At 39.1% G+C, this 25255-nt stretch overlaps 1 protein-coding gene across 3 annotated transcripts; it reads right to left on the bottom strand.

Annotated features, from left to right (window-relative positions):
- Positions 1-361: 361 nt before the first annotated feature.
- LOC116616870 (E3 ubiquitin-protein ligase TTC3) lies at positions 362-25252 on the bottom strand. 3 transcript variants are annotated; one of them, XM_032378974.2, is made up of 43 exons: positions 24970-25252; positions 24740-24852; positions 24601-24661; positions 24051-24169; positions 23295-23338; positions 22768-22855; positions 22310-22372; positions 21929-21990; positions 20995-21059; positions 20747-20829; positions 19915-20009; positions 19470-19587; positions 19109-19256; positions 18875-18968; positions 18239-18362; positions 18053-18086; positions 17840-17867; positions 17401-17545; positions 17258-17329; positions 16375-16464; positions 16180-16260; positions 15777-15886; positions 15232-15358; positions 14806-14914; positions 14198-14307; positions 13759-13848; positions 13283-13359; positions 12846-12991; positions 12617-12657; positions 11933-12049; positions 11302-11349; positions 10224-10339; positions 9710-9919; positions 8141-9098; positions 6351-6550; positions 5860-5956; positions 5166-5269; positions 4298-4385; positions 3663-3779; positions 2730-3214; positions 2306-2423; positions 1635-1874; positions 362-883 (listed from the first exon to the last, which is right to left on the bottom strand). In XM_032378974.2, exons 1-43 carry the CDS (start codon positions 25007-25009, stop codon positions 791-793), a joined length of 5568 nt encoding a protein of 1855 aa, XP_032234865.2. In that variant the 5' UTR covers positions 25010-25252; the 3' UTR covers positions 362-790. The 3 variants fall into 3 exon arrangements, with proteins under 3 accessions (XP_032234865.2, XP_032234867.2, XP_032234868.2); XM_032378976.2 differs by having other exon boundaries at positions 13283-13341; XM_032378977.2 differs by lacking the exon at positions 3663-3779.
- Positions 25253-25255: the final 3 nt, after the last annotated feature.

Here is a 25255-nt window from a genome sequence, read left to right as displayed (position 1 = left end):
CGTTAAAAGACAAAAGAATCTATTAAAATCCGAGATATTAAACAGGCCATCCGCTCTAAATTATCAATCACATCCTCAAAGAAACTTCCAATAAACACACTGCTTTTAATATTTTAAAATATTTTTCGCGTTTTCTGTTAAAAATCATCGGAGATTGTTAAGTAATCGACCGGAAGTAAACTGGTGACAATGCGGCTTAAATAACGCTACTATTGGAACGCAGCCTTCGGGGTTGGGGTCACCTCGAGGGCGGGGTCATCCCTATCCATTTTTTCTCGTTTTTTTTTTTATTTAATTTAATTTTAAATTGATAAGATCCCTAAACATCTAGATTTTGGTAAGCAAACTACAAGACTTCAGATACTGTTGCTTGGTTTATTGTCTTCTAAACAAAACGTGATAAAATGCTTGAAGTTACACAGTGTCATGGGAGGTAAATAAAACAAATAAAACAGCACGATGTCTACAAAGAGAAAAATGAAGAAGGTGATGCAAACCTAAAAGATTACAAATAAAGGATACGTGGATTTAAAATGTTAAGAAATAGTCGAGTTAAGAAACTCGTTTCGCCAAAAAAAAAAGCAAGTCGCATTTTGCACATGTTTCACCCTCTTTTGTAACTTTCTCAAGTGAAACATTGAAATTATTTTTGCGACACAAGTCGCAGCCAAAAAGTGTACGTTGCCATAGTTTCTACAGTCGACACAGAGAACTATGCACCAACAAAACGGCGCCAGTCCGCCCTAAACACTAAACAGAGAGCCTGCACGCCGCGTTGGAGCCAGCGGAGTTACCGCAATCGCGGGAATTCATCAGGTAGCAGTGCGTGTACTCTACACGTGGGACACGTGCTTTGTTCCCCTAGCAACCACTTGCGAATACACTGCAACGAAAAACAAGAGTTAGACGGCGCAGGGGGAGAGGGTTATAGAATGACAGAAATGTGCTCGGCAATTAAAGAAGACCAATCACGCCGCCATTCAATGCCGAGTCACACAAAGCATCCATCTCCATCGGCTAAGTCAAGGGAGTAACCAAGATATTTTCAATGAAATATCGTCATTAACATTTCAAACTTCATTCGTAGATTATTTTTGAAGTTTCCTTGCGATCAAACCAATGTATTTTCAATGATAAACAATAACAAAGAAGTGGTTGATCAACATTCTTTAAAGGACTGCGTTTGGTTTGGCGAAATAGAATGCTGATCTTATGAGATACTTCGACCGCTCAAATATCCGTGCCGTAAACGGCGTTTCCAGGGGCAATCCTTACGCTGTTAAAAGGTCTCTGTATGATCGGCACAACTGGGCTAGGTGCACTCACAAATCAAAAAAGTGGATTTCTAGACCACGATCTAATAGCCCGACCATATGGACACCAGCCATAGTTTCTTATTTCACCCAGTAATAGCGCGGTCCCATATGTAAACAGGCCCGTAGACAAAACGTGAAAAAAAAGCTTTAGCAGCGATTATAAATCAGCCTGAACCCCTGAGAATTATTTAATTTTCCAGCAGACGAATATTGGATTTCGGTCTAGAAAATCTGCTGACAGTTTTCCAGGAAAATGAATCAAAAGTGTCAAGCATTGGGACATCTTGTGACATCTCAAAGCGTGACATGTTGCGTTACCGCGTCGTGGTATCTGTGTCCACACTCCAATCTGACGACGTTGTGGCGCATTTCCTCGTGACAGATCACACAAGGGTCTTCTTCGTCGAACTCTAAGGACGCCGCTGGCGGTGGATGCGCGGGGACTGGTGCAGGAGGCTGGGAGCTATTAGCTGATTGGTTGAGCTGCCTGGGCGGGGCGGTTATGCGGTGTGGACCGGCTTGGGCTACAGGAGCTCCTGGCGGTCTTAGCGCGCCGCTCTGGAAACGCAAATAAGATCAACATTTAGCTACGAGTGAACAACAGATTGTGTATCATGGTGAAGCACATGAAATAAGATCAACATTTAGCTACGAGTGAACAACAGATGGTGTATCATGGTGAAGCACATAAAAAAAGATCAACATTTAGCTACGAGTGAACAACAGATGGTGTATCATGGTGAAGCACGTGATGAGCCCAAGCCCTGTCACAGATGATCCTTGTACACCGAGACCGCTGACATCTAGTCATCGCGTGACATGTATAATCTATGCGCGATGAGATTTGACTTTGAAAATCTTGAAAATTGTGAATTTGCAGATCAACCTTTTGCCGTTTCCGAAACGAAAACAAATCTTAGGACTATGCGCTGATGATGTTAGATTTCGCTGATGGTAGATTTCGCTGATGTTGGTCCAAAATGGGTTACCTTGTGTTTGGCGTCTACTAGTCCCGCGACACTGGCGACAATCTCCTCCAGGGAGAGGCCTGTGAGCGTACCGTGCTTATTCTGACGCACCTCCTTTATGAAGCCCGTCAGCTCCGACCTACAAACAGAACGCGAATGAGTACAGTGGCCAATTGAGGGCGGGAGTAGATGGTACAATCAGAGAAGACGGAAGATCAAGACCGTTGTGTGCGAGTGAATGCAAAAGTAGACAATTGGGTGTGCTAGCGTGGAGGACCTGTTCTTCCCTCTTGCGTGATTTTCTCTGCCTTTTGCACTCGCTACACAGGCGCATAATAATACAGTAGAACACTTTAGTTCGGGTCAATTGTACTGGGATAATTCGGGCTTGTTTTTCATCTCGTATGAGAGGTAAGATAAGGCAAACCAAAACACTGATACGTACCTGGAGAAATGCGGATACATCGTGGATAACCGCAACATTATCTTCTCAAAACTATTTGAGGGCCTAGTCTTGGTCTCCGAGGCACCCCCTACAGCTTTTGCGGCTGTCACGCCCCCGGCCACGCAAGGATCATCTGCGGTAGGCTTGGCGGGTATCGGTGCCTTAGCCTGGGGCGCAGTAGCCTGAGGTGGAGGGGGTTTAGCTACAGGAGCTGCGAATTGCATTGGCTGTTTAGCAGCGGGAAATACACCCTGCTTAGCTGCTGCTACGTGATTTGTTGAAGAGGCCTTCGGAGGTGCCACGTGATTTGCTGGAGATGGTTTAGCTGCTTGCATATTATTGGTCGCAGGTTTGCTTGCAGGTACTGCTGTCCCAGCGGCTTGGGCTACCTTTGGAGGCTGGGTTACTGAGAGAGCGGTTGTTGTCGCTGTGGGTGGTAGTCTGTTGCTTGTTTGAGGTACTTGGGGTGGAATGCCTTGTTGACCCTGGGACAACAGAACAAATCAAAGAACGAATCTTTATACAAATAGAGTTATGAGCGGAGGGAATATCGGACAGGCAAAATAACCGGACACGAACTCGAACACGAACTCGTGTTCAAGTTTGTTCTTCTGCCGATGGCAATCATCTGGTTAAAAAAATAACGGAACAACTTATATACTCCGTAGTATTAAGCTATCCACAGTACACAGTACAGTGACCTATGTACATACAATTCATGATTTAGACCAACTAATAGTCTGAACCAGTTACAAAAATGATAATATAGTTACGAAATAAGAAATCAGGAAATCCCAGAACTACACTCGTTTCAGCAATTGAAGCCATTTTGAATTCACAACAGTTAGAAAGCGCCGAAAAGCACCAGGCGTGAAAAGGCAGACAATCTTGTGTGAGAGAAGATGATTTTCTTGTTGCTCCTGTAGTACTTACCGGCAGGTTGAGCATGGTGGGGGCGGGATAGGGTGCAGGGCCAGGGATGGGGAGAGGGGTGAGGGTCGACAGGGCGCGGCCACTCTGAACCTCCTGAATCTGTTTATCAAAGATGGTCTGCACGAAAACAGAGACAACAACTTTGAGGAAAATCGACTTAGAATAAAGATTTTATTTTTTATGATTTTTGCAGGCGCGGTGATAAATCCTGCATTCTGATTATTTCCCCAGTCCTATCTCTAACATCTGTTATGGCATACCTGGTTACTATTAAAGTGCAATTGTAGAACGCAAACGTGGCTTACTTCATATTTGAGAGCAAAAGGGATAAACTAGCCATTTATAGTATACCACTTGCTACCGTGGACAAAGTTACGTATCCAGGATCGCTTTTATTTTACCACGCTGATTCGCTAAGTAGAGATTATGTCAATCAGATAGCGTTTCGAACACTGGCTGCTGGCCAAGTGACACACACGCTTTAACCTCTTCTGCGTAAATCCGCACTGAAAACCTGCAACTTGATACACGATACGTTATTCTTCTTCTTAGGCATATTACGAAATCCAGGCTTCTCCCCTGACGGAGGCGTTTCTCAGAGCATTCTCTAACAGAGTAAAGTAACTACCCTTTACCTTGCACTGTACGATCTTTTGTCTCGTGTCGTTAACGTACACGCGCCAAGTGTTAAGCATCTCCTCCAGCTTACTTGTACCTGGACACCTGTTCAGAAAATAGACAAGGAAGGATTCAACCGCCATCCCGGAAGAAATTTCCGTGCCAGCTAGCCTCAAACCAAAGGTGAAGCTTGTGATCTACTTCAACAATTCCAGCACTACTTGCGCTAAGAGATCACGTGACCTCTCTGGGTGGCAAATTCAAAAGTAAATAATCATAGAATTGACTGTGCCCGTAACACCAGAAAGAGACGAAAAAAATAAAACTAAACCCCATCTTGAAAAACAAATTTGGGAAGTTTTCGTAAGCACTAAATAAAGTGCTTTTTGTTTCTCTTTGTCGCTCTTAAAAGCTTGAGCGTGCGCAGGTTTGTCACCCAAACAGTCACATGATCTCTTGGCGCAAGTCCCCATATTAAGCGCTGTTTGCACGGGCTTAAAGAGTTTCTGTCAGCCGCTAAGTGTTAGGAAGCTTCTATTTTCATCGGCTGTTATCTAGAAGCTATTGCGATATTTTCGTTTGAATTTTTTTAGATGTGTATTTCTAAATTTCTTCACTTAATTTGTGTTCAAATAATAAATGAAAACAAGATGTGACTATCTTGATGATGTGATTATCTTTAATGGAGAGATTAACCAATCAGAAGTGACGTGACGTAAGGGCAGCCATTTTGTCCCACAAACGTTGGACACACAAAAATGTTTCACACTGACTGCAAAAATATGGGTTTAAGGTGTTTCCAGTGAATTTCAGGGGCAAATGAAGATTTGGCGGACAGCTCAGATAATACTAAACTTGATGATGAGTAAAGGATAAGATGCTCACATGGTGGAGTATGCTGTCAAGTTGGTAAGTGTGATGTGTGATTCTTGATATGCTCGCTCGAGGAAACGCAGCCCCACGTCGCGACGGAGTTCCAGGAGCTTAACCTGAGACACACAAGAAAAATAATTTTACTGTTTTACTGGTTTACTGTCGGAGACAACGCTCTGAATATTGGTTCATGATGCAACGAATTTCAATGTAGCTGTCGAAGTATGTCAACAAGACGATTTTATGTTGTTTTGTAAAAAATGTTATAATATTTTATCAAAAACTTTATCAAGGAGAACTAGCTCTTTTCGTTTTTTTTCTTAGACATGTACGATGTTAACAAGATTTGAAGCTGTTTTGTTACACTGTCATATTTTATAAAACTTTCTTTAAAGAGGGCCGATCATGCCACCTTTTTATGCTCCTGCACAATGGTGCCTCAAAGGTCGATTACCATCGGCTCATTCAAGCAGGTAACTCAGACAGTTTTAATCAAATATCACCAATAAAGTATCAGACTTCAATCGTGGTTAATTATTTTTTATTTTTCTGGCAAATTGAACCACTGTATTTTTAATTGTAAATACTAACAAAGGAGTGGTTGATCGACATTCTTAAAGCCAAAGGGTCTCAACAAGTCATTCAACTTGCGTTCGCTTCTGGCGAATACGAGTAACCGTGGGGAGTGGAGTGTTGAATAGAATACCTCTGCTTCCTGAGCTCTTTGCTCCTGCTGTTGTCTGAGTGCAGATACTTTGCGAACTGCTTCATCTTTCTGCACAGTATCCGAGCTTGACTTTGTCCTGCAAGGAAAACATCGACGTGATCATTTTAGCTTATACACGAAAAAAAAAAAGCTTTTATGTTATTCCAAATCCATCCCCATCAGAAGGGATGGAATTTTGTCAGAGCCAAAAGGGTTATACCCTAACCAAACTCAATCCGGACCCTGCAATGACCCAGAACGCGCTATGTAAGGCAATGACCCAGAACGCGCTATGTAAGGCAATGAAAAGTATATATATACAAAAGCTACCCTAACGCTCTTCAATGCCCCATAAACATTGCACGTATTGCAAAACGCAATATCGAACCAAAGCCTACACTTAGTTGTACTAGAACTCTTTTGAAGCCTTGTGCTTAGTAAAAAAAGGCAACAACAGGCGAAACAACAACACAAAATCAATTATAACTTACTTCTCGGTACTCAAATCAGCCTTGGCAGCAGTCAGCTCGTCTTGCAGGCCTTTTATGGTAGCTTTAAACCTTTCTGACTCAGTCTTAAAGCGATCCTGAAGAGTCTCCGATTGTCTTTTTTTATCCTCAAACTCTCCTCGGAGCTTGTGTAACTCTTGTTTGCATTCATGCTTCGAGCTTGAGATTTCTTTCGCGAGTTTCTACAAAAAAAAATTAAATGTTAAAAAAAAAAATTAAGAAAAGGGAGAGATGTATTGGGGTCGTACCAGTCTAGTGTGAGCGTCCTGGATTTCATAACGCTACAATCACCAACAAGGTAAAGTCTGTGGCAATGGTGTTCTTAATTTGTTTGAAATGTTTTTAGCGTTTTGAAAAATATAACTATCGCTGTATGATTTTATACGTAGAGTAGAATTAAGCCCTTTTTATTTTTGATTGGGTTGAAGTGTCGCAAGTAGGATTGCACCAAAGGCTGCCGGTATGTTTGAACACTTGTCCTTGACATTGTTTCAAGAACACTCACCAAACTCTCTCACCCAAAAAAGATTAAAAATAGGCCCGCAAACGTTCGTGTAGCTACGACAACAATAATATAGAAAACAGTTTTAATAGTTTGAAGGACACAGTATATTTTTACAAAATTATGAATATTAATATCAAGCAATAGTATACGCAATATAGTGTTTATCATAGCCCAAGGTATACCCAAACGCTTTTTCCCGGCAAGCCTCGCGATTATATTATCTTTAAAACTTTTTTTCGTCTTGACGGCATAGTAGCTACCGCAAACTAGTGCAAAAACTACAAAACAATGAAGATTAGATTTTATTCAGTCTTTCGTTTGATTTAGTAGAAGGTCATCGTCTGATATAAGCATTGTCCTGAAAGAACCTAAATAAATATTATTCCAAAAAAAAATATGCCGACTGACATGTCTCCCTTTTCAACGTGTGCTATTGGATGAGTAAAGTTGGTAAGCGAAGTTTCTTTTCAATATATCAAAAAGATGACAAGGGGAGAGAGGTGGGCAAGGGTGTGTCCACTGAACAAGGTAACACACTGCTGAATAAAGGTGCTGATAGTTAACTAAGATGACAGAGGAAAGGGGAGATAGAGGGGGAAGGGTGTGGTTAGTGAACAAGGTAACACACTGCTGAATGGAGGTGCTGAGAGTTTACTGAGATGACAGAGGAAAGGGGTAGAGAAAGGGGCAAGGGTGTGTCCAGTGAACAAGGTAACACACTGCTGAATCAAGGTGCTGATAGTTTACTAAGATGACAGAGGAAAGGGGGAGATAATGGGGCAAGGGTGTGGTTAGTGAACAAGGTAACAGACTGCTGAATGGAGGTGCTGATAGTTTACTGAGATGACAGAGGAAAAGGGGGAGAGAATGGGACAAGGGTGCGGTTAGTGAACAAGGTAACACACTGCTGAATGGAGTTGCTGAGAGTTTACTGATATGACAGAGGTAAGGGGGAGAGAATGGGACAAGGGTGCGGTTAGTGAACAAGGTAACACACTGCTAAATGGAGTTGCTGAGAGTTTACTAAGATGACAGAGGAAAGGGGGAGAGAATGGGACAAGGGTGTGGTTAGTGAACAAGGTAACACACTGCTGAATGAAGGTGCTGAGAGTTAACTGAGATGACAGAGGAAAAGGGGGGAGAGAATGGGACAAGGGTGTGTCCAGTGACCAAGGTAACACACTACTGATCGACGTCAGGGTTGTCAGGGGGGTAAGGGTGTGTTAAGTGAACAAGTTAACACCCCGCTAAGTGAAGGTGCACTGACCTCCTTTTCCTGCTGCATCTCTGAGAGTTTTTCCTTTAGTTTCTCGACCTCCAGGTTGTGCTTGCCCTGGATACCCGCCAACTTATCCTGTAGTTCCTGTGCCTTACGATTAGCCTCGTCCCTTTCCTGCACGGCCTTCGTGTACTCCGACTTGTAAGGTTCAGTAAGAGGATCCGTCCCGATTCCCTTAGTCTTCACCTGTGGCTGGGTCTGGATTCCTTTGGTCTTCACGCTAATTGTGACTTCAGGTCCATTACTCCCAAACCTGGAAAGTCTTGGAGGGCTTAGCAGGGAATCTGAGGAGCTGTCTTTTGCGCTTTTTTCTGGCGAAAATGATGCATCGATGGTACAATTAGAGACGGTCTCTGTTCCTGTATCAACACAGTTACTTACTATATTATTATCCTCTGTTTTACTTATTTTGTCTGCCATATTAGGTACAAGCCATTCTACTATACTATCATCATGCAATAATGGTATTTTGATGTTCATGTTAATGTTTTCCGCACTTGTCACATCAGTCGGCAAGCAGGGTGGCTGTAGGGTGGTGGTCCCATCATCAAGATTTGTTAAAGATAGGCTCCGAGGGTAAAACTCCTTTGAAGATGGGTTCAATGGGGATGTTTCAGGAGACGCACTATTGCTAAGATGACCACCCTGATGATCATCCAGTAAAAAGTTTGCTTCGTCATTTGTAAAACTCTTCGATTTCCTGATTCCATCCAGCCCAAGGGCAGGGTTTTGTTTTTGGATCAGTTCCTGAAATGCCAGGTCATCTGGAAGCATGACTGTGTTTCCAGTCACAAGAAATTGTCCAGAATTTGTAAAGAAGGGCTTAAGGCCGCCCGCATTATCTATGGTTTGCTGGTATGACTCTGGCAGGAAATTAAGAGGCTCCAGGATGCGTGCGTCACTGATATCTAATGGCCCATGCACTGACAGCACTTCATGGAACATCCTAGATAATAACATGCAGTCAGTCTCTTTGATGTACCGGGTTACTTCTATTCTTGGAAAGTGATGCCAGTGATGGTATCGTAGATGACTATAGTGAGACTGATAGTGAGTGTTATAGTTACTAATATTATACAGCTAATGATTGACAGCATTGTGACAATGACATTTTCAAAGATGGTGAGGCAACACTGATGGTTACGTAGATGACTATAGTGAGACTGATAGTGAGTGTTATAGTTACTAATATTATAGAGCTAATGATTGACAGCATTGTGACAATGACATTTTCAAAGATGGTGAGGCAACACTGATGGTTACAGAGATGACTATGATAGTGAGTGTTATAGTTACTAATATTATAGAGCTAATGATTGACAGCATTGTGACAATGACATTTTCAAAGATGGTGAGGCAACACTGATGGTTACGTTGAAAATATAAACGATTTGACAATGCTAATGGCAAGGACGATGATCATGGAATCGTGGCTGCTTCTATAATTACAATTAAGACGATGATGATGATGGTGATATTGTTAACAACAATATTTTTATAATAATGACAATACTAGAAACAATAGCTGGCAATGATGATTATCCTTAAATTACTTACGACAGTATATAGTCTAAAGCAGTCTCAGTGTCTGCCTTTATAGGATCTGCGACGTAACCAGCATTGGTAGCTATATTCAGGGGGAAAGGGTTATTCATAGCCTTGAACTCTGCCTCTATTGCCTGGTGTTCACTTTGTAGCTCTGGAGGTATAGCAAACGAAGAATCCAATTCTTGCTGATACCAGTCCGGTGGAGGAGTCGGGAATAACCTGAAACAATAACACACAAAGCATGGGCTTTATAAAGGCATCCCAAGGATAATTGACAGCCTGCTATATGTGTGCGAGTGTTAGTACATATGACATTCTAATGATGAACTAAAACTTTTTTAGCATAGGCAGTGGAAGGTGTTCACTTTTTGTCTAAAACATTTAAAAGAAAAATATTTGGTATCTCTTATGCCTTCGGGGAGTTTATTCCATACTTTTGGCCCGAGGTTTCTTATTGAAGATAAGTAATTAGTAAAATGTATTTTTATGCCATAGATTTCAAATTCTGATAGATCAAACTCACCTTCCTCCAAATAAGGTCTCTGGCTTATTCACATCATTAACACTAGTATCAGTGGGCGAAGGCATATTACCATCACTACCAAGGTGCTTAAGAAACTCGTCCAAGCTCTGGGTATTCTATCGTTAGAAAAAAAAAATTATATCATTACTGCTACATGAACAATTATGACTTAGCAAATTCTTAGTCTGTGAAAATGGTTGCATCAATGGATTTAGCTTTTTGGCATTTTATTGTTCTTAAATAGGGTAAAGTAATGAGTTCAAGTGTCAAAGCCAACAGTCTGGCATGTAGCTCCAATAAGGGCACACAAAGAAATAATAGCAAAAGTCTCTGAAGAATCTAATACTATCTTTACTGATAAAGATCAAAATTTTTAATTTAAAATATGGATAAATGAGTCTAAGAATCTGAAACTATATACAATGATAATAAAGTGAAACTTATTGATCGTTAGGCATAGTGGAATTGTAAACATTGGTGGGGAGTCTTTAATAGTTTAATACAAATCTTGCCAAGTGTTAGGGTTTGAGGCTGTAGCTAAGAAGTTTGTTACTCATTTTCTGTGCGCACTCTATTTTAAATTGTAACGTTCCTACGCTTACATGGAATTACAGCCTCGACCAAACTTATAATACACTAATAATAATTTAATAATACACAATAATAATAATAATAATAATTGTCCAGACCAACAGGGTCCAAAGTCAGTTCTTAGTGATTCTTAAACACATATCACTACAGAATGATCACTACAAATTATCACTACAGAATGATCACTACAAATTATCACTACAGAATGATGGAGTTATGAGAAGCAGAGGATACAGTTTCTGTATTCATTATCCAATTTTGCTTGCAAATTTTTTTCTAAAATATTTAATAGATTTGGTATCTCTTATGCCTTTGGGATGTTCCCTAATTTTTGGGCTTCAATGTGTAACTGTGTTAAATCTGGGAAGCATGCAAGTCTGATTGTTATAAGATGGGCTGCTTATAAATAAACTTTTAGAGTTACGCCTCGTAAAAGAATATCCACTGGCAAATATTCTAGACTCTCGTTGAGAAGAAAAGAGCCCACCTTTGCTTTTTTCCTTTTGCTTTTGCTCTTGATGCCCTTTCCGGTTACCTGAAGATTATCACACCAAACAAACTTACTTACTACAGCGCCTTTGCATCAATTTCTTATCCATTTCATATTCTCATTGTGTGTGTGTGTGTATATATATATATATGTATTCCACATTGTTGTAGTTCAGCTTACAAGATTTAAAATGTTACACAGATTATTTGATCTTCCTCCAACAAAAACATGATAAAGACACGTAAAGATATTTAAGATGATGTCCAGCGTTGGTTTTGAGAAACATTGAACTGCCTAACAGCGCCATCAATGGCTGTTTGTACACTCACATAACCTTACAGAGCTATAGCAGGCCATGTAAGATGGGGGGGGGGGGGGAGGCGGGGCAATACAGAAACACAGCAACGCCTCACTGGTCATTCCCTTTGGAAATATTGTTTTTGGAAATATTGGGGGGATTGGGGGGGGGGGGGGGGGGGGCACATGCCTCCAGTAGTGTCCTACCCCCTGCTACAGCCCTGCTTTAGCACAGGATTTCGCTGGCAGCACTGTGCCAGAAATGCCAACCTATGACTGAGCTGCTGGTTTGGTGCTGTTCAACATGTCAAAACCAAGCATAAAAACTGACCGGGTCTTCCTGTGGCTTTTCTTCATTCTTTTTAAGAATATACAACCCAGTTCCATTATCCTCCAGGTTGCATGCATTTAGTTGATTCTCGTCAGTCTGTATTTTTGTGTCTTGTTTCTGCATAAAAAAAAAACATTATGTACAATTTCGGGCTGTAGCATATAGTGTGTGTGGGGGTGTGTGGGTAGGGGGGGGGGGGGGGTTGGAGGGTGCCCATGAGGCTGATGCCTCCCAGCAAAGCCTGATTATTAGAAATGACATGTTAAATCAAAAGGCAATCATAAGTGGATTATCTGACTTTATCAATGCCCCCGCCCCCTCACAAATATTTTCAGCAAGTCTTGCATTTTATTGTTTTTGGCTAAAATTACAACTAAAGATTTCCATAATTTCTTATTTAATTTGTCTTCACACCAAACAAGGCAAGACAAAAATAACAAGCAGAACCCAAAAGATGCTTCAAACAATGACATGCCTTATAAAAACAACACATTCACAATAAAACCCTGGATCACATCTGTTGTCCCTTTCAGATTCCCTTTTGAATTCTGGTTCTCTTATATTGAAACTTTTTTTTGCATTTTGCAATGTACACCACCTCTGTGTACTTCCAGACAAAATTTCTAGCTACTGTATGCCCATGATAATGTCTTTATATGGTCTATATCAATAAAAGGCACTTACAAGTTGTTTTGTCTTGTCACTTGAATGGTCATTAAGGTGAGCTGAAACACAAAGGAATAGGTTGTTCACATGATCGCCTTACAAGGAAATGGGATTATTGACCTTTCAGTGCCAACTACAGTATCCAAATCCAATTACGTTAATTTCATCTTATCATCTCATTATCATCAACTATCGTTGGTGTTCAATTACTCACATTTCGAGTTAGCGCGTGAGCTTATGCACATACTTTGTTGAGTTGATGGTTGACTTTTAGGGGTGGCTTGTATTGATAAATGTTCATCTTTTTGCTTCTCATCATCTGTGGTAAGGTTGTTCTCCTCTGTCTTGGATTCTGCTCGTTCTCGCCTGTACCTATCTTGCTTGTGCTGTTTGCTGTGAATAACCAGGGAGTTGTGAGAGAACGGAATAACGGAACAATGCAACACTTTACACCAGATCAAGGATTACAATAAGCAGGGAGTTGTTCCCTTGCAACTCCCTGACATAAGAAAGTGAAATTAAATCTACTGATGTGGTAGCTATTTATTCATGGCCTGGCATTAGAGAATTTAAATGCTCACATGGGATAGGTCCATTTCTTTACATTGGTTATAATGCAACACATCAATCATACATAATTAAAAGCATTATCATGATTTCTGTTTGCCTTGATTTCAGTCGCACCTTGGGGTTTTTGTTTTACTCTGTTTGATGGCCTTGGTATCTGCCTTTGATGATGCAAACTGCAGATAGAAACACAGCTTAAAAAAAAAACAAGAAGAAAATAACCTGTTAACTTTAATAGTGACTTTTTGAAAAATTAGAATGAAAGCCTGCATGCAAGTAGAAAATAATCTGTAGAGAAGTATAGTCAAGGGAAGCAAAAAAAGTTGGGGAACGTGAGTGATCCAAGTTTGAGTTATTTAACTGGATAAAATAACTAAAAACTGGGTCTAAACTAAAGTAAATTTTAATAAATCTCAATTTGACAAAGCAGGGAATATGAGATATATCTGTTCATGTTAGCGGGGCAATAGAATACTGTAGCTTGGCTGGACACTATAAAATTTACACTGCCTCTGCACACAAGCAACAGATGAACCAGGAGAATTGGAAAAGACGCTGTGGGTAAGAATGACAAAGTTTTCGACAAGCAATACCTCAGTTTTCAGTCCAGCATCACTGAATATCTGTACCCGTACTACTGGAGCTTCACAATCTGGAGTCATGCACTGGCCATCTAAGAAATCCTGAAGGGGTACGAAACATAACAGTGTTCAAATGAGTAGCAGAAAAGTTGATTGCCCAGGGGTTACAATCTAATATAGGAGTACAAAGAACACACATATTTAAAAGAATAAAGGCAAAGTTTTTATTGTTAACTAATGGCCACAGTAATCAGGATTCAAGGAGATAACCTTATTACATTAGACCAAGACTTTCGCTAAAGAGAAAAACAGTACTTCTTGAACTCCTAATAACTCAAACTAATTTTAATTATGGTGGATCAAGAGCTCTAGCCATTTGGTGCTCAAAAATAAAAGTGATACGCTGTTGACAGTCAATTGCAAGGTGGAAGAAGTTACATCCACAATGTACCTTGTCTCCATTTTTCTCATCATAACTTGACTTGAACTTCTTCCAGCAGTTGTGATGATAGTCTATCCGACAAGAGTCCTCACACATCAATCTTACATACCCTTTGTAGTCTAAATAGAAATAATAAAGAGTCTTCATACATTATCTATTACAGTCTTAACAGAAATAACAATATGGTCCTCAAACATCTAGCAGAGACACCCCTCATGGTCTAAGAATAAAATCAAAAAGCCCAAACTGTCGCGATCTTGTACCAGAACAATGAATACAATACACCAAAAACAGGAAATCGACTCTGCCAAATTTTCGTCTTTAATAAGACTTCTTCAGGGCAGACTGAAGAAGGTGAATTGTTACAAGCTTGTTTACATCAGAATAGTGGCGCGAGACGCAAAGTCGATTTCCAGTTTTTGGCCTTATGGTCTAAGTATATATAACCTGGGGGGGGGGGGGGGGGGACTCTCCAGAAAAGTAGATGGGGGTGATCATCTTATCTTTTACAATATAAAAGATCTTGAGCTATATCTTACCTGGGTCAATATGAGCTATATCTTACCTGGGTCAATATGAGCTATTCATTACCTGGGTCAATATGAGCTATATCCTACCTGGGTCACTGAGGTAGATGACTGTTCTCCCAGAGCAGTAGTTATATCTACAGACAGCATCTGGTCTGGGAGGATGACTACAAACTGTGATAAAAGCTTGAAAAGCAACCTGGAAAAGAAGTGGGTGCTAACTTATCTTACAGGGTTCTCATGGCTGTAGCGAGGCAAGTTTGCTTGTTGGTCTAGTCTGAGTAATTTGCCTGTGGGGGGATGCATGCACAATTATTTTTCATAATATGTCCTCTGTATAATTTCAGCTCTATACATTCTATAGGAATGCCAACCATAACAACAACATTTTCGCACCCGTCACAGCTGACATGTTTGTTTTGGTCTCTGCAAACTTACAGGCCTTTTTTAACACAACCTTGCATTCCATCCATTTTGAGTCAATCAATACATGCTTTATTTAAATATTTCACCTACCAGGAGCTTGCCTGGCTTAGTTTCCTCTATAATAACTTGTGAAGATGGCCAGCGATAAACTCCAAACTCCTCTCCACCCTTGACCATCTCCAGCCCTTGATTTAGAGGTTCTAGAGCTTCAGAAAATCTGAAGAAAACATGCCATGCCTTGTTTCAGAACTGCCTAGTACAGTGTGTACTGGACATTTTGCAAAGCTAAGCTATTCAAAGCTAGATTTTAAATTTGGATCATTAGATTTTTGAGAGGAGGAGTGGGTAAATACATAGACATTTTTAGCATACATGTAGCAATCCTGCAAAAAAAGGCTAAATAAATATATCATATGTACATTGTGTATAGCCCAGCCCCACTCTTAACTGGATCTTTATTCTCACAATCAGCATTTTGTAATTATTTGCATCAACATTGAGATGCAGACTTTAATTTGTTATTGGCTTCATTCTAAGAGTTTGCACAAAAACTGCTGTGTTAATAGAAAAGAAAAAGGTCAACATTCTTAAATTATCAGAGAAATACAACATTAAATTATTTAAACTGATTATACCTGTTTTGGCGATGGTAGACCCGGCCAAGTCCATAAAATGCTAAGGGGAACTTAGTGTCTTTAAATTGAACAATAATGGTCTCAAACTGTCTTGTAGCTTCCAGTAATTCCTGAAGACGAAATGAAAATGATTAATTAAGAAAATATGCTAACTAAGAAAATAATAAAAATAACGCCTGCCTCATGAAAAGTGTATGACATATGAGAGTTCTAAGGCCAAAATATAATGTCAGCATAGTTATTGCCTTTGAAGGCCCAAATGCGCATAGGAAAGAAATTCATTATAAAAACTTTAAGAGAAGTGAAATTTTGGGATGAAATGGACCTAATTGGCTCCAACATTGGGCAAAAATGGAAGAATTTAGAAAAGGAGAGACTGACATTAAAAATTCTTAATGCAAACCTTATAAATGCCAGTAGCCAGGCAAGCAGTTCCATGAGCATACAACATCAGCATGTAGTCAATATGCTTGATCTCAAAATTCTGCAAGGGAATGCAAATACAGTTAGTCAACAGTCAATAGCGCTTTAATACCAGGTCCCTTAGCATGATGTTTCTCGTTTTGCATATAGTCCATTCCAAATACCAGTACTGCACCTCAATAGGGTCTTCGGAGAGCAGTTTAAGTGCCCCACTGTAATAGCGCACAGCAGCTTGTGGTTTCTTATCTAACAGTGCAGACGTCCCCTGTGGAGGAATAAAAAGGTCAGTGGCAACAGAACAGTGGCGCGGATGGGGGGGGGGGGGGGAAACAAAGAAACAATGCCAGTCCTCGCCCTTGAGTTTCAGCAAATCATTCGAAATGAAAATATTTTGCACCCTAATTTTGAGCTTCCAAAACTTCCCAAGTATGGCTTGACCCTTAAAAGAGTATACCTCATAAAAATGCTTTTGCCACCTGTTTATTTTTAGAAAACTGGCGACGATTTTTAAAAATATTTCATCTCTTTTTTGCATTTTATAAAAAAAGAAAAAAAAGGGAGAAAATCCCAATTCAAAATATGGGGGGGCACTTTTTAAAGTAATAGCAAGTGGTCGACAGTAGTATTTAGCTTCAAGACAACTCAAAAGCTCTAAGTAATTGTCAACAAAAAATTTTCATCCTTATTTGTTATTTTCAGTTTCGAAAAATTTCCAAAAGATTGTGCCTGGACCCTAGAAGTGTATACCCCCCCCCCCTCACCTGATAATTTAAAATAAAACCTGGCATAGATATGGAGAAAATTGGGCTATTTTGACAACCAGACTAAACTCTTTAATTCGCAATTCCTTTTATGGTAGTGAGGCTAGTACCTGGTACTGTACGATTCACACTGTAATAGGATATTGTCCTTTATGTTCCAGCTAGTGCTAGCGAACGGACTTTGAGTTAAAGCGTCTATATACTATTTTGGAGGAAATTACAGTAAATGAGACATCTCAAAGGCTCTAAGCAAATGCGACAGACAATTTATTCTTCTTAAGTTGTTGGGAATTTTACCTGCTTCAAGGTGGCCATGAGTTCCTTTTTCCTTTGTGCAGCGGCTTGCTGTGCTGGGTCATCTTTCTTTTTCTAAGAAGGAAACAATAGGTCAATGAGTCTATTTTTCCAGTTTTTTCAAAATAGTTAATTCTTGGATTCACCTCGCGTTTCTTGGAGGGTTTTCCTTGGCTTGCAGGTTTGACATCTTTAATATTTAAAGTATTATTGTTTCGGTGTCCATCAGAGGTTGGTTTTGGCTTCTTTATGCTATGATTTGAATGTGCTTCTGTGTTATTTTTCTTTAACCTGAAAATATAACAACTTATATTTATAATGACAATTCAAGTCATGAGGGTTCAGTATTTATCACTTGAACAGCTCATCTTATTTTTTTGAATTGACTGGTCCACCACAATGATACTGTATGTTTTCCACTAAATAGTGCCATAAAGAAAAAACTTGAAAACTTTTCGCAACAACCCTTAAAGTTCTAGTGGTTGCTACTAAAATAATGAAATGAGTAAGTAAAACATGTAGTTTGTGGTTGAGGATCAATAGAAAATTTAAGTGGGCTCCCAAGTTAGCAGGAGTGACACTTACCTTGCATCTATCTCATCAGAATCACTTGCTGCAAATCAGAAGATATTGATTAACAATAGATATTGATAAACAACAACGTATTTAGGTAACCAAATACGCCAGATATGTACATGTTGAAAAAAGGGTAAACCTCTAAGTTAAAAATCCTTAAGATTCGTGTGGATAAGGTCTGGTCATGGCTGGTTCTATCAAGTCTCATATGTCAGTGCTTACCTGCTGAAGATTCTGTCACAAGCTCTGGGGGACCCTGATGAAAAAAACAGACACTTCACAGTTACTGGTTGTTCTTAGTAAAAAATAGGAAACAGAAAGCATGATTGTAGCATGTAGTACAACCCCAAAAAGCAGCATTTATGCAAACAAACAATATTGCTTTGTACAATTGCCCTTTTTACTCACATCATCATCATCTGTAAGAACACTATTAATCCCGTCAAGATCATGATTATCATCTGAGTCACTGCTGTCACCGCTAGAGTCACTTGTCGCAGCATCAACAAGCGCAGGAAGATCATCAAGGTTACTGAGAAATGAAAAAAGTGGTGCTTATGTCAAAGGTACTATCAACCTTATATTTTTTTTTTCTAGATTTGTTATACAAATATGGAAGAAATTTTATTTTAATATAATTTTTTTATTTAAATAATATGCTTAAAACTTCATTATCCCGTTTCAGACTTATATGACACACTTGTTCATTGAATTCTTAACTCATTAATCAAAGCACAAGCGACTGGTAGTACTGTTTATGGTCAGTCCAGTAGAACTGGAGTTCATGGTACATTTTAAGGACATTTCTGGGAATTATAATTCATTGATACATTCATTGACAGAGAAGATGGCACTTGCCTTACAATGTGGGGGCGGGGGCTGAAATATGAAGTCTAAAAACATCTGCTGCATTCATATATACTGGCCAAAACATAGTATTAAAAACAACCTGTTGCTGGCCAGTTTGGCAAGTTTAGGAGCAAAATGGTTAATTTTGTTTTTGATAGTATTTGTCTATTATTTAATTAGGAAATATTAACTTACTTCTTATCAATATCCTGTCTTCCGTTTAACCCATTAACAGTGGTATGCGGACTGCTCATGGTGCCATTAACACTACCTCCTAGCCTCACTTTTTCTGAAATGTAAAAAAATTCTGCAATAAGTTAAGGAACTTTGAATCTAAGGAAGTCTGAATTATGCACAGCAAACCGCTGTTTCGATATTCTACATATACTGTGGGCCATACTGTATCAAAGGTATAAGAAAGTTGTATACCTTGTTTAGCCATGAATTTTTCATATTGCACATCAAGGTCTTTACTGTTTTTGCAGCCACTGCACAACTTTATGGCTGCTCGATTGGTGCTGATCGCTCTCTCATAATAACCAAGCTCAAAGAATGCCTGGGCATACCTGAACTGACCCTATAAAGAAATGGGAAGCAAAGAGCTTCAACAATACATTTTTAATAGCCCCTGTCAACCACACCTTTTTTATTGTTTTCATCCTAAATTGAAAGACAAATTATTTGAAGAAGGAATCTTGAAGGTAGGAATCTTGAGACAATCAAAGCAGCAACAATATTTCTCCTCTATATGGCTTGTACAGCAGGAAACACAGGGCACCCATTGACTCACCTTGGTCCAGTCTGGTTTAAGAACCACTGCCCTTCTTCCATCTGTTAAGCCTTCCCTTAAGTCCTCACTCTTGAGATAACTTTGTGCCCGATTACCATACAAAATATGGTTATATGGCCTAAAAGTAAAAAAAGTATGAGGCTTACAGTTGTAATAGGCGAATTGCACTTAAAAAAAACACAGAAGGGCACAGGTTGCCAAATTCACACACATTCTGGTTTATAAAAAACAGTCATATCAAAAAGCAATTTGTTCAGAGCTAAGGAATCAGCTAGAAAATCTTTTCTTTGGTAGATTGCATTTTTTGTTGCTATCTGGTGTGAGGGCGCAGTCATTTCCTTTGGTATTTTTGCTTGAATTTGCAACTCAACTGTCATGTGACTTTTTAGTGCCAGTTGCTTCGTATTCAGTTCATCTAATGCAGAAAATTATAAGATTTACTTACGCTCCACTGATCGCCAAAGTATAGGCAGAGATGGCTGCCTTGTACTTGCCATGGTTGAAATGATCATTGCCTTGGAGTTTCCTATCTTCTGATGCCTGTTAGGAAAGGAGTCAAATTTAATGCCTGAGGAAGTTTGCCTGAACAGGACACCTACATTACAGCCTGGAAGAAACTTAACAGCGTGGCACACGTTATTTTGCATGTATTTTGAGTGTAGTGCTTGAGCAGATTTTGTGTAAACATAGAGTGTACTACACGATCGGTACGTGTAGCTTTCCTTCATGCAGGAATGTTGGCTACTGTTCGTTTGAATTTTTTAAAGCAGGGAGAACTATTAAAAATGCTGAAAATACTTTGATACGAAAGCCACATGAAAGGAGGACGTTTTAGTTGAAGCTTACGGCATGTATGAATAAAAATAACATATACGTTGTTCGTTCTCTTGGCTTGCATATGGCAAAACTAATAGACTGCTTTACCAATTGCGACGTTCTGTATAGCAAATTAAAGCTTAGATATAGAGGGTTCTTATTTTAGGGGTCTGTTTTATGGGCCAGTTTAATAGCAAAAGTAAACAGTCATAGTTTAGTTGCCACCAAAATTACACTTTCTTTGTTTTGCAGAGACAAGCAAACATTAATTGTCACCTCGCTCTCTCGGCTTGCGGATGACAGATAATCTCAAGGGATTTGGTAGAAGTTAATGAGGCAAACAGGTGCGTGTAATTTGGTGCATGTAGTCCACTCAAGGTGGTTTAAGTTAATTATATGTGCCTGAATAGATGGCAAGTAGTCAGCTGACAGGAAACGTGCTTGTATGTGTTGCTCCTCACCCTTTCTCCTTTGAGACAGTTCTCTTCATAGATCTTTGCAAGATCTTTGTTTTCTCGAGTTAGTTTCTTGATATGGTCACAAGCTAAAATAAATAGTTAATTAAAGATGCATAAGGAATTCTTTAAAACACAAGCTCCTGAAAAAAAGAGGGGGAGAGTAATAGAGTAGAAAAAAAAGACAATTTTTAAATAGTCCAAAAAAGACAATTTCTTTAATAGTCCATATAAAAATCATAATCTTTGGTCACCTTGCTGTATTGCAAGAAGTAATCCAACATCTTTCCTTTTGTTGTTTGGATGCTTGACACAGTCCCTTAGCAAATATACAAACTATATTGGATCATTCGAGAACAAACTTGCAACACAAGGTTCCTTGTAGCAGGTTTGCCAATAACATAAAGCGCTATAAACAAGCTACTGGTAAATAAGATAAACGTTAGTTCATCTGCCAAACTAAGAATCAAACAACAACCATAAATTAGCTGACCTGGTATGCTCATTTTTTCCTAATTCAAATACAAAGAAATAAACCAAACTAAAAGCTAGTAACAACCATACACAGGACATAACAAGTGAAGGTTGTATAGCTATAGATCTGAGTTTGGTAAAGGTGTAGCCCTAAGCACATAAAATACAACATCCATAGTTTAGCAACAACAATAACGTAAGGACTCGGCAGATCTGAGTTTGGTAAAGATGTAGCCCTAAGCACATAAAATACAACATCCATAGTGGCAACAACAATAACGTAAGGACTCGGCAGATCAGAGTTTGGTAAAGATGTAGCCCTAAGCACATAAAATACAACATCCATGGTAGCAACAACAATAACGTAAGGACTCGGCAGATCAGAGTTTGGTAAAGATGTAGCCCTAAGCACATAAAATACAACATCCATAGTGGCAACAACAACAACGTAAGGACTCGGCAGATCTGAGTTTGGTAAAGGTGTAGCCCTAAGCACATAAAATACAACATCCATGGTAGCAACAACAATAACGTAAGGACTCGGCAGATAAGAGTTTGGTAAAGATGTGGCCCTAAGCACATAAAATACAACATCCATAGTGGCAACAACAATAACGTAAGGACTCGGCAGATCTGAGTTTGGTAAAGGTGTAGCCCTAAGCACATAAAATACAACATCCATGGTAGCAACAACAAATATAGGACTCAGCCCACCTGATTTTGATGAACAAGTTGTAACTCTCTGCACAGGTGATGGCCTTTTCAACCTTGTTCATCTTGAAAGATTTTGAAATTATGGATTGGTCAAACAGCAATAAATTAGTGAAGCAAAAAAGAAAGTATATCTTGCAGGGTGGTACCTATGAAAATTAACCATAAAACTTGAGTTTGCTTAAATTTGACATTAAGTCCAGTAGAATGAGTTCAAAAAGTTAAAATTATGTAAGCTATTCTCTGGCCAGCAAATTCACCTAGCACATACAGTGTACTGTAGAAAAACTTAACTTTGCACCATATATTCAGCTGGTTCAACTGACTAGCAAACCGACATTTGTCCTAAGGGACACATCAGTGTGAGGATTGCAGTACACTCACAGTGTTTATCTTATCCATCATGCTCATGGCTTTGACCATCTCCTCCATCACTTCTTTTGCAAGCTACAAAGACACTGATATTTATAATATATAATACAATACTCATAATTCCATACATTCAATACATCACTAATAGAAAGGGAACTCCTACCAACACAAAGTTGTGTTTTAGTATTTACACATTCTTAAACAGTTAAAATGGGCATCAAACAACAGATGGGGTGCCAAATTTAGGGTACAATTGTTTAAATATCTTCAATAAAAATTTGAATTTAGGTGCTCACTTAAGGTACAGGATGGCATACTGGTATTGGCATACGAAAAGCTATGCCATTTAGAAGAAAAGATAAAAAAAGCCCAGACCAGCCATACATATATAACAAACATAAGATATATAACATGAGTCTACTCAATCCTGATCTAGCATAAGCAGTAAAATGACTTCTAAGCAACCATACCAAGTGCTTATTCAGCATGTCGAATGAGTCTTCCACAATATCAACCGCTTGAAAGTACTCCTCGCTCAATGCAGACATCTCAAATTTACTAAAACAAGAGAAAAAACAACAAGGGGAGATCATTTAAGGGTGATAAATGTCGCTTTATAACATTATTTGGGAGGGTGCCTACAAAGTTAGATATTGTTTTCGATTCTGCCAAATAATAAAATCTTCGCAAAATTGTTATTTTTATTTTGTCACTCTTATTTGAATAATTTCTTTAATTTTTAAAATATCAGGAAATCTATATGTAGTTTTATAGAGGGCAACTAGGAGAATATTCTTTGCCTAAAAATTTTTTGAGGGTCCGTTTTTCGCAAAGATTATAGAGTTAGAAACGCAAACCAGAAGTAGAATTATTTTTGCATGCGCATTTGAATATTGTGATAAAGCATTTTTACTGTAATTCTTCTGGATAATAGACATAACAAACATAATCTTCCTCTTCACATTTTACGGGTCTTATTGCAAAATACAGTACTGACCTGCTTGAAGGGAGTAAGCGGCTTTGATAAGCCCAATTGATCCACTACAACAAAGAAAAGTTCACATTTTAGGTTTATCATAGAACTGCTTCAAATCTTATTTTAATTGTCAAAATTTATACAGTGTAGATAATACATGAGTTTTCATCAAGGTTTATAGCATAGCAGGGAAAATTATAGGAAGAGGGTATAGTATGCCCTTTTTACAGTTGCCATGGTAACTAGTAACTATTAACTGACTACAAAGCTGCCACTTACTGCACCAAACTCCTGAAATACAGACTCAAATACTGTACCTTGTACCTATATCAAGCAGCCACAGCCACTAATTTGCAGTCCAAACTCAAATATTCACTGTTACAACAACCTCTACTACTGAATTTTCCACTAATAAATCTACGATGACAATAATATTTTATGTGAAGGGAGGCTGCTTTATAGAAGAAAACTGTAAATGCTTGTTTCAGTACCCAACTTGCAACGAGAATCTTCATTGAATTAACACTGCCCATGGTGAATAACCCCCTCTCCCCGTAATGAAAAAAAAAAGGAAATTTAGACAGAACCACTATAAATTCAAAACATTTATACAAAAAAAAAATGTCACCAGCGTGAATGGCCTAAGGAAAATGGAAAAGTGGCAGTCAGTCTGCCATTTTCCATTCACCATTTGGACTTCAACATTTTTAAGGTGTATAAACACTACAGAAGTACAGAAGATAGTGAATATGCTGTTGCTCTGTGTTGGCTGGCAACCTTATCCTCCTGCTCGACCACCCCAAACAAAAATGGGGACAGCAGGTAGATCTTCATCACACGCATGTGCCTCTCACGGGCGGCCTTGGACATATCCAACCAGATCTCAACACTCTCTCCTAAATGAGGGAACCCTTGTCAATATGTGACTGTGTTAAACATTAAAGCACACAATAAAAGGAATATGTTCAAGCTGTCATTCGTCATTTGACCTCTTTTAGTATGGAGCCATAAAGCTACAAGAGAGATAAAAAATGACCAATAACACACTTTTAAAGTAAACACAGCCCACTTACATATCAATAGATTGTAGAAATAGATTGTAGTACTTTTTTGAATGGATGCAACTTTAAGTTGGTAAAGTTGAAGCATAAACTTGCTTGAAATAAGGCACAATTGACTACCGGAAGTCAAATATTGCCTTGAATAACATTACAAGAAAAGTGTCTGCTAGGCACAAATATCTCACACTTTATCTTGCGCGAAAAAACGCATTTTCAGCTGGAGTTTTGAAAAAGGGAAACGATAGTAAAAAAATAATGCAACAAACCATTTGTAGTGGCCTTTCTTTCCAGCTCTTTCTCTCTGCCAAACTCGTCTTTCTCTGATTCCTAAATAGAAGGCGTGCAAATCAAACAACGAATAAGTTATCTGTGTTTTGTACTGATAAGCTTGAAAACTGCACTTACATCAAAGCTCACATCGTCCACTAATGCGGGAAGATCGGATTCGTCTTCAGAATCCGTCACATTTGCATTGTGTTTTGGCGGTTTTGGGATCGGTTTTAACTCGTGGGAAACCGCTAAAAATCACCAAATACACTCATTAGTATGCCCCACCCTCTAAAATATCACCTTCACAGCATCCGCCAAAGAAGGCAAATTAGATGTTCGAGCAAAAAGTGCTGTGTTATTTTCACCTTTCTTCCTCCTCAGATTTTTTCTGGGTGAGCTGGGCATGGTTTTCCTCAAGCTTCTAACGACTGTCCACAAAGTGACGGCAATGGTTGGAAAAAAACAGGAACAACCTGCAGTGCTAGTCAAATCTACCGACAAACTTTCGTACTGTTATTTTGTTGGACAATATGGGTGCAGGTATTCACATATTTTTGCAGTTGTTTGTGTTCTTGGCTCGAAAATGTCGCACACAACTATCCAACATGGCCGCTCTGATGTTATTTGACACAAATGACGTCAACACAGGTA

This window comes from Nematostella vectensis, chromosome 9, assembly GCF_932526225.1.
Source record: "Nematostella vectensis chromosome 9, jaNemVect1.1, whole genome shotgun sequence".
Classification (NCBI taxonomy): Eukaryota; Metazoa; Cnidaria; class Anthozoa; order Actiniaria; family Edwardsiidae; genus Nematostella; species Nematostella vectensis.
Note: the sequence above shows the minus strand (reverse complement) of the source record. Positions and strands in the feature narration are given on the sequence as shown.

What these genes read in the sequence shown, in the direction of transcription:
- LOC116616870 (XM_032378974.2), bottom strand. Translation starts at nt 25,009, where the DNA reads ATGCCCAGCTCACCCAGAAAAAATCTGAGGAGGAAGAAAG. An exon ending in TCATGGCCACCTTGAAGCAG is followed by an intron (nt 16,465 to 17,257) that starts GTAAAATTCCCA and finishes ATTCCTCCACAG; the next exon opens with GGGACGTCTGCACTGTTAGA. An exon ending in AAAAGCCACAGGAAGACCCG is followed by an intron (nt 11,350 to 11,932) that starts GTCAGTTTTTAT and finishes GATAATCTTCAG; the next exon opens with GTAACCGGAAAGGGCATCAA.